At 40.6% G+C, this 17,369-nt stretch overlaps 1 protein-coding gene across 11 annotated transcripts in view; it reads left to right on the top strand.

Moving 5' to 3' along the window:
• Window positions 1-9,375, top strand: part of LDB3 (LIM domain binding 3) — a 264,318-nt gene extending 254,943 nt beyond the window's left edge. For all 11 annotated transcript variants that reach the window (XM_060768974.2, XM_060768975.2, XM_067465640.1 and 8 more), the window contains 3 exons: window positions 3,374-3,494; window positions 5,052-5,167; window positions 9,039-9,375. In XM_060768974.2, the coding sequence (XP_060624957.1) occupies window positions 3,374-3,494; window positions 5,052-5,167; window positions 9,039-9,128 (327 nt within the window). In that variant the 3' untranslated portion in view covers window positions 9,129-9,375. The remainder of the gene's footprint in view (window positions 1-3,373; window positions 3,495-5,051; window positions 5,168-9,038) is intronic.
• Window positions 9,376-17,369: the final 7,994 nt, after the last annotated feature.

Below are 17,369 nucleotides of genomic sequence, written 5' to 3'. Positions count from 1 at the left end.
GGTGGATGTCAGGTGGTGCAATACCAGCTAAGCAGTGTAATTTCTCCAGTGGTGTAGGGCGCAGACACCCCGTGATAATGTGGCATGTCTCATTAAGAGCCATATCTACTGTTTTAGCGTGGTGAGATTTGTTCCACACTGGGCATGCGTATTCAGCAGCAGAGTAGCATAGCGCAAGGGCAGATGTCTTCACTGTGTCTGGTTGTGATCCCCAGGTTGTGCCAGTCAGCTTTCGTATGATATTGTTTCTAGCACCCATGTTTTGCTTGATGTTCAAGCAGTGCTTCTTGTAGGTAAGAGCACGGTCCAGAGTGACTCCCACGTATTTGGGTGTGCTGCAATGCTCCAGTGGGATTCCTTCCCAGGTGATTCTCAGAGCTCGGGATGCTTGTCTGTTCTTGAGATGAAAAGCGCTTGGTTTTCATCCCATCTAACCATGGATTTGATTAACATGTTAGGAATCTCAGAATCTAGGAAATCTTGAGATCCTCCAGCATAATTCTATGTTGACACTAGAGAACTAGAAATATCTAGCAAGGAATATTTCAATGAAAAAAGTGAAGATTTCCCCACTTTTGTGGGGGTCCTGTGCCCTGGAGCCCACAAAAGTGAGGGGCCTACTATACTAGATCCCTCGGTAGACCAGCAAATAACGTCTTCCTGCTTGCAATCTGAATTTTCTTCATGAGTTCCATACCGTCATCTGAGCTCGTCAACCAGGGTGTTATGCAAACATTCATTTAAGTTAATTAAACTAGCTGCTGGTGACTCACTAATGAGACATGCTGCTAACACAAATGATTCTGGGCTTTCAACAGCAGGAGAGAAAGACAGAATGCCCGATTAGATTACATAATATCTGTATAAGTATGAATTAAAACATTGGAAAGAGGAAGCATTTCCCATCTAACCATCTGAGCCTCTAAACCATTGTCTGATATGTAATTAGCTGTTGCCAGACCTGCTACTGGTACATTAACTACTCAGAGTTCCTGCAGTCCTTATTTGCTCTAATCACTTGAACTTCAGGGGCAAAATGTTAGTTACATTAGATACAGTTTTTTAAAAACACTGGTACTCTGGAAAAAACAAGAGACACAATATGTAATTAGGATATAGATATATAAGTAAAGGTTTTCCCCTGACATTAAGTCCAGTCATGTCCAACTCTGAGGTGTGGTGCTCATCTCCATTTCTAAGCCGAAGAGCCAGCGTTGTCCATAGACACCTCCAAGGTCATGTTGCTGGCATGACTGCATGGAGCACTGTTACCTTCCTGCCAGAGTGGTATCTATTGATCTATTCACATTTGCATGTTTTTGAACTGCTAGGTTGGCGGAAGCTGGGGCTGACAGCGGGAGCTCACGCTGCTCCCCGGATTCAAACCTGTAACCTTTAGGTCAACAAGATCAGCAGCTCAGTGCTTTAACCCACTGTGCCACTGGGGGCTCCTATAGATATAGATATATACACATACATAAATGGGGGGATACATGCATAGATGGAGGATTGGGGAATCATTTTAGTACAGTGAAACCTCTACTTAAGAGTGTCCTAACTTAAGAGAATTTTGACTTAAGAGCTTCAGTTAAGTCCTGGTTTCGCTTTCACATAAGAGCAGCATTTTAAGTTAAGACCTAGCACCAGAGGGAGTGCTAGTGTGAGAGTACAAGGCTTTAGGCCAGGCTTTAAGAGAGTAGCTTCCATGTCTTGTGCTCTTGTCAGCTTTGCTCTTGTCCACTCTGAGTTAGATGATTTTTTGTGATTTTTATTCCTCGTATATTTGGCTTCATGAAAAGAGAGAAAGGGAAAAAGCAAGATAGGGAGGGAGGCTCGAATGAGTACAGTATGAAGAAAGTGATGCTTCATCCTCTTCACTTTGTGCTTCTTTGCCACAATTTACTGCTTCTACCATTTTAAAGTTGATCTTTCTTTTTTATTGTTCCATGTGAATGTGCATTTATACATTATTTAAAAAGTACATTTTCTTATTTAAAAACACGTAACACAAACAATTGGGGTGGTTTCGGGAATGGGAATGGGGAAAATTGCTTTGAGTTCAGAACATTTTGAGTTAAGAGCTCAGTCACAAAACAAATTATGCTCTTAAGTCAATGTACTGCTTTATTTGTTTTACTGTATTTGTCTGTGTTTTTTAATTCTTATTTTCAGTTACGAGGATTGAAGTTGTGTTTTCTTGAAAATTTAATAAAAATTAAGTAAGGAAAAAATGGGGGGGGGGGAGAATAACTTTTTTGGAGAAGTCAGTGCTCTCATTTTTTACCAGGCACACTACAAGCCAGCAGGTTGAGGGTGAATCCAGCAAAAACGGAGATCCTATGGCTGTCGACCAGGCAGTGGGGATATCCAGCTGCCTACCCTGGATGGCAAGGCGCTACGCCCGTCATCGTTGGTAAAGAGTCTGGGAGTCCATTTGGACCCTCTGCTGACAATGGAGGCCCAGGTCTCCGCCGTTAGCAGAACCTCCTTTTTTCATCTGCGGCAGGCTAGACGGCTGGCCCCCTACCTGTCCAGGGACGACCTAGCTACGGTGATCCAGGCTACGGTTATCTCAAGACTGGACTATTGTAATGCCCTCTACATTGACCTTCCTATGTCGGCGATCCGGAAGCTCAAGTTGGTACAAAATACAGCTGCTCAGCTTCTTGCAGGAATTCCGATGAGATGCCACATAACACCAATCTTACTGCAGCTGCATTGGTTACAAATTGAGCACCGGATCACTTTCAAAGTGATGGTACTCACCTTTAAGGCCTTGCACAGTCTGGGGCCGATGTACCCGAGGGACCGCCTCACCCCCTACCAACCCCAGAGATCCCTTCGTTCTGAGGACCAAGATCTATTGGAAATTCCCAGTGTCAAGACCTTGCGTCTTACAGCAACCAGACGCAGAGCCTTTACCGCAGTGGCACCATCACTCTGGAATACTCTGCCACCTGAAGTCCGTGCCTTGCGGGACTTATCAGCTTTCTGCAGGGCTTGTAAGACATATCTGTTTCGACAGGCTTTTGATCTCTGACATTGTTGTTTTAAATTGTTTTTAAATGGTTTTAAATTGTTTTAAAATTGTGTTAGATTTTAGCCTGTTCTTGTAAGCCGCTCCGAGCCCAGGGGAGTGGCGGCATATAAGTTTGAATTATAAATAAATAAATAAATAAGGCAGACTCAAAGGACAAACTAATTGGGCAAGGGAAGAGTTAAATACATTCCCCTTTCAGCCCAAAGTTTCTCCCGTCTGGTTGAAGCAGCTCGTAGCGTTCCACCCTTCACTGCCTGGCCTTTGGTCTGTTTTTCTCTCTTGGTGAAATGTGTTTCGGCAGTGCAAGAGACATCTGCTCTGTTTGCCTTTCAGGAAGTGATGCATGCCCTGAGGCAGACTTGGCACACAACTTGCTTTGTCTGTGCTGCCTGCAGGAAGCCCTTTGGGAATAGCCTTTTCCACATGGAGGATGGCGAGCCCTACTGCGAGAAAGGTATTGCACACAGTAACGCTGCTGAAACCTGCTTGAAATATGTTTCTCGGTGTACTCATGGACTGTTGCTCTTGGCGGGCAAGAAAGAAGTTGGTTGCCCGAATTGGCCTGGTGCCGATTTTCTCAACTGACTATCCAATTTTAACTTGCGCCCACCTTGGAGCAAATGTGAAATGGAGCCACTTTGCACTCAGCCAGTTTTCTGTCATAGCCTGACTTTAAAAACAAAACCACAGTTTGCTTTATTTTCTTTTTTCCCTTTGGTAATTTCTGTCGTAACCAGGCTTCACTTAATGGGAATCCAGGCAGACCTTGAGTCCTAGTTTTGGGGAGAAGGCAGGGAAAATGGGTATCATTGCTATTAATACTATTGTTAGTTGAGGTTTTTGTAGGTCTTGATATTTCCTGCTCTTTCCCCCTCTCTTAGATTTGCTTGTCCTTCAGGATTGTCACATCTATAACCCAGAATTTCTTTTGCACAATTAGTTATGTTTTGGTTCTTATGTTCTAGTGCAGTGTTTCTCAACCTGAGGGTCGGGACCCCTGAAGGGGTCATGAAGGGGTGTCAGAGGGGTCGCCAAAGACCATCAGAAAACACAGTATTTTCTGATGGTCATGTGGGAAGTTTGAGCCAGTTCTATCGTTGGTGGAGTTCAGAATGTTCTTTGATTGTAGTGAACTATAAATCCCAGCAACTACAACTCCCAAAAGTCAAGGTCTATTTTCCCCAGACTCCACCAGTGTTCACATTTGCACATACTGAGTATTTGTGCCAAGTTTGGTCCAGATCCACCATTGTGTAGTCCACAGTGCTCTTTTGATATAGGTGAACTACAACTCCCAAACCCAAGAAACTAATTGAAAACTGCATAGGTTTTGAAAAATATTCATAGTTCAAAACTTATTCAAATCTCAAATGATGCATGAGGGATTTGATAGAGAAGCTAGTAGCATTTTATGCATAAAATGTTAATTTACAAAGCAAAAATCCTTTTTTTCTACACAAAAAAGCTTGTTTTCTGAACTGAAAATACTGAGAGAATAATTTGTTTTCAGCATAGAAAACGTAATTTTCTTCATACCAAGAAATAATGTGCATTTTCCCAGTAGAATAAAATTTTGGATATGAAGATTCTGGCTGGTCTAGGATTTTCCTCATCAGGATTTCTTAATGTCAGAAAAACCATTTTTGTTATTTTATTTTTCAATTTATATATGTATTTTTGCACATTATTTCAGTCTTAGTTTGTATTCATAACTATCACAGGAGCCATGTTAAATAAAATATACCAGTTGGCCTAACTTCTCCAAATAACCATTATGGAGGCATGGAAATTTTATTCTAATCCCAATCTACCCAATTCCAGCACCCAAATCTGCGGGTTATTATAATGAAATGAGTACATCTCAAAAGCTATTTCAAAATTGTTCACAAGGCAGTAAAGGGAATTGCAATAAAAAATAAACCCAAGGCAGCTCTGTGTACTGGAGAAGAGTTAATACTGCTTATATTCCATACTAAATTTATATTTCTTTTTCTTCTTCTTCTTCTTCTAGACTATGTTGCCTTGTTCAGCACCAAATGTCATGGATGTGATTTCCCTGTTGAAGCAGGAGATAAGTTCATTGAAGCCCTTGGACACACCTGGCATGATACCTGCTTCATTTGTGCTGTATGTTTCTTTATTGGCTCAGATTTGGACTTTCTTAAACTTGCAAATGAGCTGGATGGTAGCTTTCTTGACTCCAGGGGAGAGTCCCCATGTTTGAATGCTTGTTGCTGTTGTTATTCTTTATAATAGGCATGGGTAAACTTTGGCCCTCCAGATATTTTGGACTTCACTTTCCAGAAACCCTAGCCAGCTTACTTGCTGTTAGGAATTATAGGAGTTGATGTTCAAAACACCTGGAAGGTTGAGGTTTGCCTATGCCTGCTTTGTAGGCTGCTTTCTCTCCAATTGAAGGAAAGACCCTGATCATAGAAAGCTACCATGACAATAAGAATTTCAGGCCAATGCTTTGGTTCTCCATGTGATTTGGACTTCTGTTCCCAGAGGTTCCAGACAATACAATCATCACTTGGAGATTCAGAGACCTAAAGTAACAAACAAAAGATTGAGAACCACTATTCAATGATGATATTCTCCCTCGTGTGCTAGTTGTTTTCACTTGCTGTGTGGCAGATGAACTGAAGGCAGAGGAGGGAGTGTTCCTCAATCAAAAGCACTTTGTAGATAGAAAATAAAGTTCATATTCATTATGAGTAACAGAAAGCCTAAAACTAAAGAGATCAGGGAAAATTGTGGCAAGTTCTTGGTGGGATGGGCATCCCAAGCCACCTTGTCTCTCTCCTGAGGAATCTGTACAAGGACCAAGTAGCAACAGTCAGAACTGACCACGGAACAACAGACTGGTTCAAGATTGGGAAAGGCGTATGGCAAGGCTGCATACTCTCACCCAACCTTTTTAACTTGTATGCAGAACACATCATGCGATGTGCGGGCCTGGATGAATGCAAAGCTGGGGTGAAAATTGCTGGAAGAAATATTAACAACCTCAGATATGCAGATGACACCACTCTGATGGCCGAAAGCGAGGAGGAGCTGAGGAGCCTTCTAATCAAGGTGAAAGAAGAAAGCGCAAAAGCCGGGTTGCAGCTAAACGTCAAAAAAACCAAGATTATGGCAACAAGAATGATTGACAACTGGAAAATAGAGGGAGAAACCGTGGAAGCCGTGACAGACTTTGTATTTCTAGGTGCAAAGATTACTGCAGATGCAGACTGTAGCCAGGAAATCAGAAGACGCTTACTTCTTGGGAGGAGAGCAATGTCCAGTCTCGATAAAATAGTGAAGAGTAGAGACATCAGACTGGCAACAAAGATCCGCCTAGTCAAAGCCATGGTATTCCCTGTAGTCACCTACGGATGTGAGAGCTGGACCTTAGGGAAGGCTGAGCGAAGGAAGATCGATGCTTTTGAGCTGTGGTGTTGGAGGAAAGTGCTGAGAGTGCCTTGAACTGCGAGAAGATCCAACCAGTCCATCCTCCAGGAAATAAAGCCCGACTGCTCACTGGAGGGAAAGATACTGGAGACAAAGTTGAAGTACTTTGGCCACATCATGAGGAGACAGGAAAGCCTAGAGAAGACAATTATGCTGGGGAAAGTGGAAGGCAAAAGGAAGAGGGGCCGACCAAGGGCAAGTTGGATGGATGGCATCCTTGAAGTGACTGGACTGACCTTGAGGGAGCTGGGGGTGGTAACAGCTGACAGGGAGCTCTGGCGTGGGCTGGTCCATGAGGTCACGAAGAGTCAGAGACGACTGAACGAATGAACAACAACAAACAGAAAGCCAAAGTATTTCTTCATGGACCCCCTTTTCCCCCATGATGTGGTTGCTTATATCCACTACATGTTTTGTCTTTAACTCTTCATGATAATGTGATGTTGCTGAGAAGACTGGATCTCTCTCCATGAACCAGCCCAAGCTCTTCGATCTTTGGGGGAGGCCCTCCTTTTGCCCCTGCCATTATCACAGGCCCGTCTTGTGGGTACAAGGGAGAGTGCCTTCTCCTCTGTGGCCCCCAACTCTGGAACTCATTGCCCGGTGAGATTAGGAAAGCCCCCACCTTAGAAACGTTCAAGAGGGATCTCAAAACCTGGCTTTTCCATTGCACTTTTGTAGCCATACAACCATACACAGTTGCTCCCCCTCAGTGTTTTGTTCCTAGAGTACATTTCTCCCCACTTGTATGAAGGCCTATTTCTATGACCCTGTTCCTTTATGAGCTCTTCCCTCACCCTTAGTTTTTAGTATTTTATCTTGCACATGCAGCCTGCTCATTGTCACTGTGATTGTGAATGATTTTGTTGTATTTTATATTGTTTACTGTATTCATCTGTTTTATGTGTTTCACTGTGTTGTTGTTTGTGTTTTGGTTTTATTGTATTGTAATGCTATTGGGCTTGGTCTCATGTAAGCCGCCCCAAGTCCCTGTTGGGGAGATGGTGGCGGGGTATTAAATAAAGTTGTTGTTGTTGTTGTTGTCATTATTATTATTATTATTATTATTATTATTATTATTATTATTAAGCACTCTGTGGATTTATGGGAGGCAAAAAACCACCTCACCATTTTTCATGCAGCCAAAAAGAAATCTCATTCTCCCCCCACCCCCGCCCTAAAGCTAATGAGCAAATCAAAATCTCTAGTCTCCTCTTCTTTACTTTCTTATGCTTCTAGGTTGGCAACCACAGACCTGAAAACTGTATATGGAACCCAGCTATTACAGATGTCTATTATACAGTGATTGTAGGATTGAGACAAGGATTTTGGTCATCTCTTGCATTGCAGAGATGTCTTCCATCCTTTTCCTCAAGGGCAGAGATACTTTTTTTGTTCCTATAAGGGGTGATTGACCCATGAGAAATGTCATTGGAGGCTGTAACTGATGGTAGGTGGGCCCAGAATCCAAAGTAAGTGGAGATGGAATAAAAAGTGTGTGGGGTTTGAAGCATTATAGGTAGTAGTGATAAGAAATTCCCCAGAAATTCCAACTGGTCCAACGGGCGGTGGCCAGTTTGTTAACTGGTGCTCCTTACGGAGAGAGGTCAAACCTCCTGTTTAAGGAGCTCCATTGGCTGCCATTCATTTTCCGGTCCCAATTCAAGGTGCAGGTGCTTACCTACAAAGCCCTAAACGGTTTGGGACCTGCCTACCTGCGTGACCGCTTCTCCGTATATGAACCCACACGATCTCTCCGATCATCTGGAGAGGCCCTGCTCACGATCCCACCTGCGTCGCAAGTACAGTTGGTGAGGACAAGGGACAGGGCCTTCTCTGTGGTAGCCCCCCGACTCTGGAACTCTCTCCCCAAGGACATCAGAAAAGCTCCAACATTGGCAGTCTTTAGGAAGAGCTTAAAGACGTGGCTGATCTAGTGTGCTTTTCCAGAATAGGAAACTCCCAGCATCATGTCCCAAACGCACTTTACTAGAGATTTAAGATTGTCTGCACACTGCACCTACCTCTAATAACCTATACATTTCACCTGTCATGTCTACATTTTTTAAATCATTACATTTGGCCTGGCCTTAGTTTTAAATGCGTTGTGGTGTTATTGTTCTAATGTTTATTGTTATTGCTTTAATGTTTATTGTTTTGCTTTATGAGTTTTATTGTTGTATTTGTTATGCTGTTGTTTTATTGAGGGCCTTGGCCTTTTGTAAGCCGCATCGAGTCCTTCGGGAGATGTTAGTGGGGTATAAATAAAGTTAAGAAGAAGAAGAAGAAGAAGAAGAAGAAGAAGAAGAAGAAGAAGAAGAAGACTTCATTTGATGCAGCCACCTGTTTATGCCAAGCAAGTGATTGAAATTCTGTAGCCCTTGGGTTATGGAAGTCATTGTGTCTTGTTTACCCGATTTCTTTCTGCTTGTGGTGTAAAGCACAACCAATGTTTGTTAATCTCTCTGCTTCAACCCACCTAGCAAATTATATTCTTACCACCTTTGATTACACTTAACTTTCACATATTCTTAACTTCCAGGTGTGCCATGTGAATTTGGAAGGTCAGCCATTTTATTCCAAGAAGGATAAGCCCCTATGCAAGAAGCATGCCCATGCCATCAACGTCTAAAGAACAAGGAGATAACAAGTGGAAAAGATTTAGTGGATGGTTCAACAGATGAAGTATAGATAACAATTGCTTTCTCGTGGTGGGCTGGTGAATTAAGAAAACTTCTGACATTGATTTTGGTCGCTTTCATATGTGGAAATCTTGTTCTTGTGTATCTAATACGAAAGTGAATGAATATTTAAAACCTGTCAGTGAACTATTACTGCAAATGTTTGAGGAAAATAAACAACAAGAAAGGATAAAATCATTTCTAAAAGTATAGCATGACATTATAAATAATTAATATATTTTAGTGTGTTCACCAGGGCAGGCTTCCGAGCACTGATAGATGAGAAATATAGGCCTCTTTCAGAACGATGATATAACACAAACGTGTGAAAAAAATATTAGGTGTGGCATACATTTTACAGTAATAATGTATAACAACAGGTCCATTAAGTATTCCTCACAAAATACGGTAGTATTATTTCCTGTTATTCATGTCATAATTTTTATTCTTAATACTGGATATTGTGTATGTTTATATAAACCACATAGAATTAACTGAAAGCAACTCCAACATTTTACTCAATCAAGATGTGAATGCAGACACAAGAGCTTGCTCACATTTCTCCACAGTGATGAGGAAACTGCTTCCTTGTGGTAGATACGGTTCTAGGTCACCCTAAACATATTTATATTCTTGTTGTGTGCCTTCAAGTAATTTCTGAATGATGATGCCCTCTGCTGAATGTATCACAGGGTTATCTGGGACTGAGAGTGTGTGACTCACCCAAAGTCACCAGTGAGTTTCCATGGCTGTGCAGGGAATCTAAACCTGGTCTCTCGAGTCATAGTCCAGAGTTCAAAACAGTTGTAAATAAGCAATTGTCCTATTTAAATAGGCTTCAACATAGGTACAGGTTTAAGTAACTTCAATAGTGAAACACACAAAATATATACAATAGGTTCTTGTGGGTTTTTTCGGGCTATAGAGCCATGTTCTAGAGGCATTTCTCCTGACGTTTCGCCTGCATCTATGGCAAGCATCCTCAGAGGTAGAGGTCAGACCTCTACCTCTGAGGATGCTTGCCATAGATGCAGGCGAAACGTCAGGAGAAATGCCTCTAGAACATGGCTCTATAGCCCAAAAAAACCCACAAGAACCTAGTGATTCCAGCCATGAAAGCCTTCGACAATAAAATATATACAGTTTACAAATAATTTCATAGGACATATATATCAATGAATATATTAAACTTAAAGGCAGTTCACATTGTGTTTAGAGCACTTGAGAATATGTCCATAATGTTACAACAAAAGTTCATGTTGTATGAATTTGGTTCTTGAAACAAGGACACAACGCACCCGGGGAACCTTGTTGTGGACTCCCGAGTTGGCTGAAAGCACCACAAACTGTTTACAGTCTTGATACGCTCAAGTTTGTGGAATACAACGTGAACTTTTGTTGTAACATTATGGACATATTCTCAAGTGCTCTAAACACAATGTGAACTGCCTTTAAGCTTAATATATTCATTGATGTATATGTCCTATATATTTTGTAAACCGTATATATTTTGTGTGTTTCATTATTGAAGTTACGTAAACCTCTACCTATGTTGAAGCCTATTTAAATAGGACAATTGCTTATTTACAACTGATTTATAGATATCTGTGTTATCAGAGTTCAAAACACTCTGGCATTCTGCGTCTTTTGTCTTTATATAAGGATAAACCCACACTACTGGTCCTGACAATATCATTTTCATCTTTATATCGGGAAACCATATTGTCAGGACCAGTTGTGTAGCTTTTCCTCACATCTGGATTTGGTGCAATCTTTCCTAACTTGGAAGCATTTGTAATCATCATGCAATTGTTTCCTCATACCTAGTTCTTCATACCCACATTATCAAAACAAGTTTAAGTAACTTAAACTTAAACAAAAGACGATAATCCCAGGGAAATGGTTCTCACAACTGCTGTGGGCAGGCCCGTAGCCAGGATTTTGTTTCGGGGGAGCTGAGTTTGATTCGGAGTGGGGGGCTGAATCTGAGCGAAAGAGGGTCTACCCTAGCAAACCTTTTGTATCATTACCCCAATACCCCCATGCATATGGGATATATTGAGTATGGTGATCAGATCATGATATGAATAAACATAAGAGTTTAAATAATGCACCAGTAAGGCCTTCTCGCGGACCACCATGAGAATTTCGGAGGGGGGGGGTAAGCCCCCCAACACACCCCCTCCCCTGGTTACATGCCTGGCTGTGGGTGTGAACTGGCCTTCCTTGTGGTGCATACAATTTTGCATGTGCCCAAGCCACCAAGGAGGCATTTCCCTGCTATTCTATCTTACAAGACCATGATGTATGTGTGAATATTGCAGTGGAGGGAGCATTGCATGTCTTCCTCCTATAAAGGAAAGTGGGATTTCAGTAGTGATGATGGAAGAAATAGTCAAGCAATCAGAAATCCTGAAGTCATTATGATATTCACCTACATCTTGTACCCATGTGAGATGAAACCATGGGAAAGCGGCCCCATAGGTGTGTTGGAAAGGACTTGTTTTCTGTGGAGGTGATGGGTTGTGTTGGGGAAAGTAAGTTGCCTAACATTAATTCCAATAGAGTGTATAACAGGGGTCTTCAAACTTTTTAAACAGGGGGCCAGGTCACTGTCCCTCAAACTGTTGGAGGGCCAGATTATAATTTGAAAAAAGCATGAATGAATTCCTTTGCACACTGCACGTAGTTTATTTGTTGTGCAAAAACACCTAAAAACAATACAATAATTAAAATGAAGAACAATTTTAACAAATATAAACTTATTAAGAATTTCAGTGGGAAGTGTGGGCCTGCTTTTGGCTGATGAGATAGGATTGTTGTTGTTGTTGTTGTTATGTGCTTTCAAGTTGTTTCAGACTTAGGTTGATTCTGAGCGAGGGCCGGGTAAATAACCTTGGAGGGCCGTATGTGGCCCTCGGGCCTTAGTTTGAGGACCCCTGGTGTATAACAACAAAGCGTTGTAGTAAATTACCTCATTCAGAGCATTAAAAGGAAGCAAATTTTCCACATATTGTACATAAGGGAAGAGGAAAGGGTTGGTATTGTAGTTCATTGTGTAGTCAAGACGCTTTTTCTCTTTTTTGTCCCCTTATCTTTTTGGTTATGGCCTGATCCAAGAAATGAGAGGCTAATAGGAAATAGTTCTAAGTCTGTACTAGCCCTAAGAGAACAGCAAAAAAACAAAACAGAAAAAGTAGGGGGAAGTCAACTCTTATTGTTATTTCCATGCCTTTGGTAGATGCAAAACTGATACCATTCACAAGGCAAACCCAAGTGAGATGCATGCCTGAAGTGTAATTGTGTTTGCTGCTAAAGCCTTTAGAACTTAAGAGCAGAATGAATCTTATTTAGTATCTCAAGAAATATTGGCGCTTTTGAACTGTTGTGATTGGCAGCGTGTCTTTATTCCAACTGTAAACTTTGGATATTTAAGACGTTAGTATTACGTAATTGTCTGGGCTTCAAGTCTACTCTGATGAGCATCCCAAACTGTGACTTGGGCAGGGAAGTGTCCTCACACATCCCATGCCAATGTTCGTAACAAAATGGTCATAAAGACGAAGCCATTTATTTTAAAGTAATCTCGTCATTGTACTCCACATTTAATAGCTTCAGCACTGTCACACATGACTGTATATTTATAGGAAAACATGTTTACTATCTTTAACAAAAAATAAATGAAAAACCACAATTTAGTTTTGATGATGTTTACCATTTAATCCCTGCTGATCAATAAACCCATTTAAGTGGATTTTATTATCAGTAAAGCAGTAGCCAAAAACTACCTTATCTCCTATTCAATGCACTGTGCCTTATTGAAAGAAATATGGTATAAAAAACATTTTGACACCACTTTTGATTTTGCTTTATTCTCTAGTTAAACTTAGCAGGACTGAAAAATGAGGTATTTAGCCCCTTTGCCCCCTTTTTTAAACACAACTTTCACATTTCTAGTACACAACGGTTTACTCCTGTTTAGTCCATATTTTGGAGAGCTAAGCATATTTGACTTGTAGAAGATATGCAAGTACAGCACTTTAATTCTTTTATTGATGTTGTCATTTTAGCAAGAACGGTTGCAGAATTGTGTGGTTATTATTTACTCTTAAAATATATATTGTTAGCATTTTTTGTTCATTTTTTAAAGAAAATTGTCTGAGACACAATTGTTTTTATTTTGCATGTTTAGAGTTAATAGCTGGTGACTGCAACAGTGTAGTTTTCTATGGTGTGAGATGGCAACGCCAACAACGCACAAACAAGACTCAGTGGCTCCCAGTGCTTCTTTTCAGTTTAGACTCTCTCTGGTTGCCATTTGTCTTCTCTATTGCTTCACAACTGCATAACAAACTCTACCATAGATCATGGACTGACTGCACTGGGGAAGCAGAGTCATTACTCATTGAGTTGTCTCTTAGTGAGGCCCATTCTGATGTTTGCAGGCATAGCATTGTTGCAGCTGTCGGATGGCTGCATCCCTTCCTGTTCCAGTAATACTTTGAGGACTAAAATTAGGACAGCAAGAAGCATGAGGGAAGTGCCCTTGCCAGTGCCCATAAGTGGCAAACGTACTTAAAAGATATTCACCCAACTTGGACAACTTGAACAGGAACTGTCCTGTTTTATACACCCCTGCTGAGGTATACAAATGTTAATAATAATAATAATAATAATAATAATAATAATAATAATAATAATTTATTTATTTGACCAGTCATTTGACCATTTCAAAATAGAACACGAGTTTAAAAAAGCAAGGCAAAAAAGTGAGGAAAGCAGCTGACCTTTTATTTACAGTCAGAGTCTTATTTTCCTGGTTCTCCCTTCAGGAAATCTGCTTTTTTTTCTTAATAGCTTTCAGAATAAAAAGGCTTACTCTGATTATGATGGATCTTTCCTGTCCTTGCAAGAGGGGTGTCAGAAGATCATTTCTTTTGGGGGATCTGCAGTTGGATAATATGGGATGTAAATATCTGTCTCGCAACTCAGTGCATGCTGGACAGTCAACTAAGAAATGTTCAATATCTTCCACAGTTTGTTCTCCCCATACGCAGAATCTCTCACTTACAAATCTTATATATGCTAATTTTTCAGGTTACCTTAAACATATTTAGCGCAGAAAGGATTATGGGTTGTTGTAGGTTTTTCCGGGCTATATGGCCATGTTCTGGAGGCAATTTTTCTCCTGACATTTCGCCTGCTTGCCATAGATACAGGCGAAACATCAGGAGAAAAATTGCCTCCAGAACATGGCCATATAGCCCGGAAAAACCTACAACAACCCAGTGATTCCGGCCATGAAAGCCTTCGACAATATAGAAAGGATTATGTTGATGCCACTGGATTTATTTCAAATTTTATTTATTTCAAATATTTGTACCCTGCCCTTCTCACGGACTCAGGGCGGCTTCCAGCCGGCACAATTCGATGCCTTCATGTGTAAGTAATAAAATACATAATAAAACCAATAACTGCATACAATTAAAAACATTAAATCAGTTCAATTAAAATGTGCTTAAATATAACAGCCTTATGTATGCTAAAAGTAAGAGGTGATGTTGTTGGGTGAATACTTTATTGCCGAAAGTGGGCATTTGATAAGAAATCTGTGGTGGGTAGAAACAGGGAGGAAATGCTGAAAGTCCCATTCTCCAATCTTGCATGTCATGCAATTGCTCAAATACTTGATTGTCCCAAACTGTCCCCTCCCAATAATGTTTGCAGTGACATTTGCTACTTTTTTTTTGTCGTGTCAGGAGCGACTTGAGAAACTGCAAGTCGCTTCTGGCGTGAGAGAATTGGCCGTCTGCAAGGACGTTGCCCAGGGGATGCCCGGATGTTTTGATGTTTTACCATCCTTGTGGGAGGCTTCTCTCATGTCCCCACATGAGGAGCTGGAGCTGATAGAGGGAGCTCATCTGCGCTTTCCCCAGATTCGAACCTGTGACCTGTCGGTCTACAGTCCTACCGGCACAGATGTTTAACCCACTGTGCCACCGGCTGCTCCTTATTTGCTACTTATAAAGCTAGCTAAGATCAGTGTAATAATGTCAGGCAAATCCAAGGATTAAAATTCCCAAGTAAACCTGCAAGGATGGGAAAATGTGACAACCCTCCCCTCCTCATGCTTTTTACTACATGTCGAGAATGACTTTCTGGAGATGAAAACCTTTTGTAAGAATGGAAATTCCTTATGTCCTCCAGTGCAGTTTTTCTAATGATGACACACAAAGAGCAATGGAAATGTGCAAAAAGAAGGCAGAGCTAAAATGATCCCGACATTTACCTGTATTCAGGGCTTTTACCTGAGTAGGCTCTCATTCAGTTGTACTAAGACAACTGTTTATAAGGTTAGCAATGCTATGAATGTGTAATACAGAGTTTGGCCCATAGCCATCTAGGAAACTAAGTGTTGAGAGGAGAAGAACACTTTGAATATTTACTCCTCTGATGTCTTTATGGCCCATAGCAATGATCTATGTAATACCTGAAGTATTCTTGTTATATTTTGCTTCACCAGAAAGTGTGGTAGTGATTTTTGTCTTTTACTTTTTGAAAAAATCAAATACTGTACCTGTGAATGACCAAGTAAACAAAAGTTATGTCAATCCATTTCAAGGGATTTGCTAAATGATCTCGAATTATAATTGTAGAAACTTATGAATACCTGTTAAAACCCTCCTGGGTGCCATCCATTTTTGATTGAGTTCTATAGCAAAACTCTTGTTTTTATTAATGGTTTTGGATTGTACTTTTTTTGCAACTGACATTTAGACTTCTGGCCTCAAGGGAAATATATTTTGTATTATTCATTATTTTTTTCAGAAAAGAATTCCACCACGCACAATTTTACTGTGGCATATAAAAATAATTGTGTTTACAAAAAAATAAATATGCCATAACAAGGGGATGAGTTTGGTCCTTCAATGGTCAGTAGCTTGGATTCAACTTTTAATCCAAAGCTCGTTCTGTATTCATTGATGTATGTGCTACAGCTCTAAGTACAAATTAGCAGCAGCTATTGGGTCATCCAGTGTTAATTTGAAAAAGACCAAGTAGTTGATGCTAATATTTTGCTTTTTTAAATGAAGTCAAAATTAGCAATGGTGTGATTTGTTCTTTGCGACAATCCTACTAGGTATCTTGCTTTTTAAAATATATGGAAATGCCTGAACAGCACAAGTGTCCTTACTTTTACATAGAGTTTGGATGTGATCACTTTAGGTTTTTATTTCAGATTCCCAGTGTAATGTGTGATTTGTGAGAGAGTGTACCTTGCATGGATTAACTGTGCCAACAAAAAATAAAATTTTATCAAAACAAAAAATTGTCTGCAAATTATTTCTGAATTCTGGGGGGGAAAGAAGGAAGGCAATAGTTTATTTATTACTAGCTGTCACCTGCCATGTGTTGCTGTGGCCCAGTCTGTGTATATATGTTGTGTGTGTGTGTGTGTGTATGAATGAATGAGGGGTATTTTTAAGTAAGGTCCGTAAGTACACAACGAACGTTTATTTCAAAAAAGTAAATTTATTTTCAGAAAGTACATACTTCACTCTATTTTTCGACATAGTTGCCAATTTTGTTCAAACACTTATCATACTTCTGAACCAATTTTAAAATACCCTCTTCATAAAAAGTTCACTGTTATCAAAGAAGGGCGACCGGAGCGGTCCTCATCATGGACGTTGTCACGGCCATCTTTGAATTGTTGTACCCACTTACGCACTTTGCTTTCACTCATAACAGTATCACCGTGCACTTCACAAATCTGTTGATGAATTTCTGCAGCAGGCAGGTTCCTTGCTGACAAAATCCGTATCACTGAGCAAACCTCACATGCGGCGAGTGAGTTGATAGTCTTAAACATTTTTAAAGCACAGAACTGAACCGTACAGGTCAGCTACAGAGCGGAAACTGAGCACAGTTGTTCCCGAAGCATGCCAGTACACGACGCATGCGCTCGTCATGGTATGTGCGCGAACTAGTGTCTACAACAAAACGGACCTTACTTTAAAAAATACTCCTCGTATATATATATATATATATATATATATATGTGTGTGTGTGTGTGTGTGTGTGTGTGTGTTTATGTGGTTATGCATAAATACACATGTGGTTATGCCGGAGCCCCCGGGTTAAACCGCTGAGCTGCTAAACTTGCTAACCGAAAGGTCGTAGGTTCGAAT

The sequence above is a fragment of the Anolis sagrei genome, chromosome 3, assembly GCF_037176765.1.
Source record: "Anolis sagrei isolate rAnoSag1 chromosome 3, rAnoSag1.mat, whole genome shotgun sequence".
Taxonomy (NCBI): domain Eukaryota; kingdom Metazoa; phylum Chordata; class Lepidosauria; order Squamata; family Dactyloidae; genus Anolis; species Anolis sagrei.
Note: the sequence above shows the minus strand (reverse complement) of the source record. Positions and strands in the feature narration are given on the sequence as shown.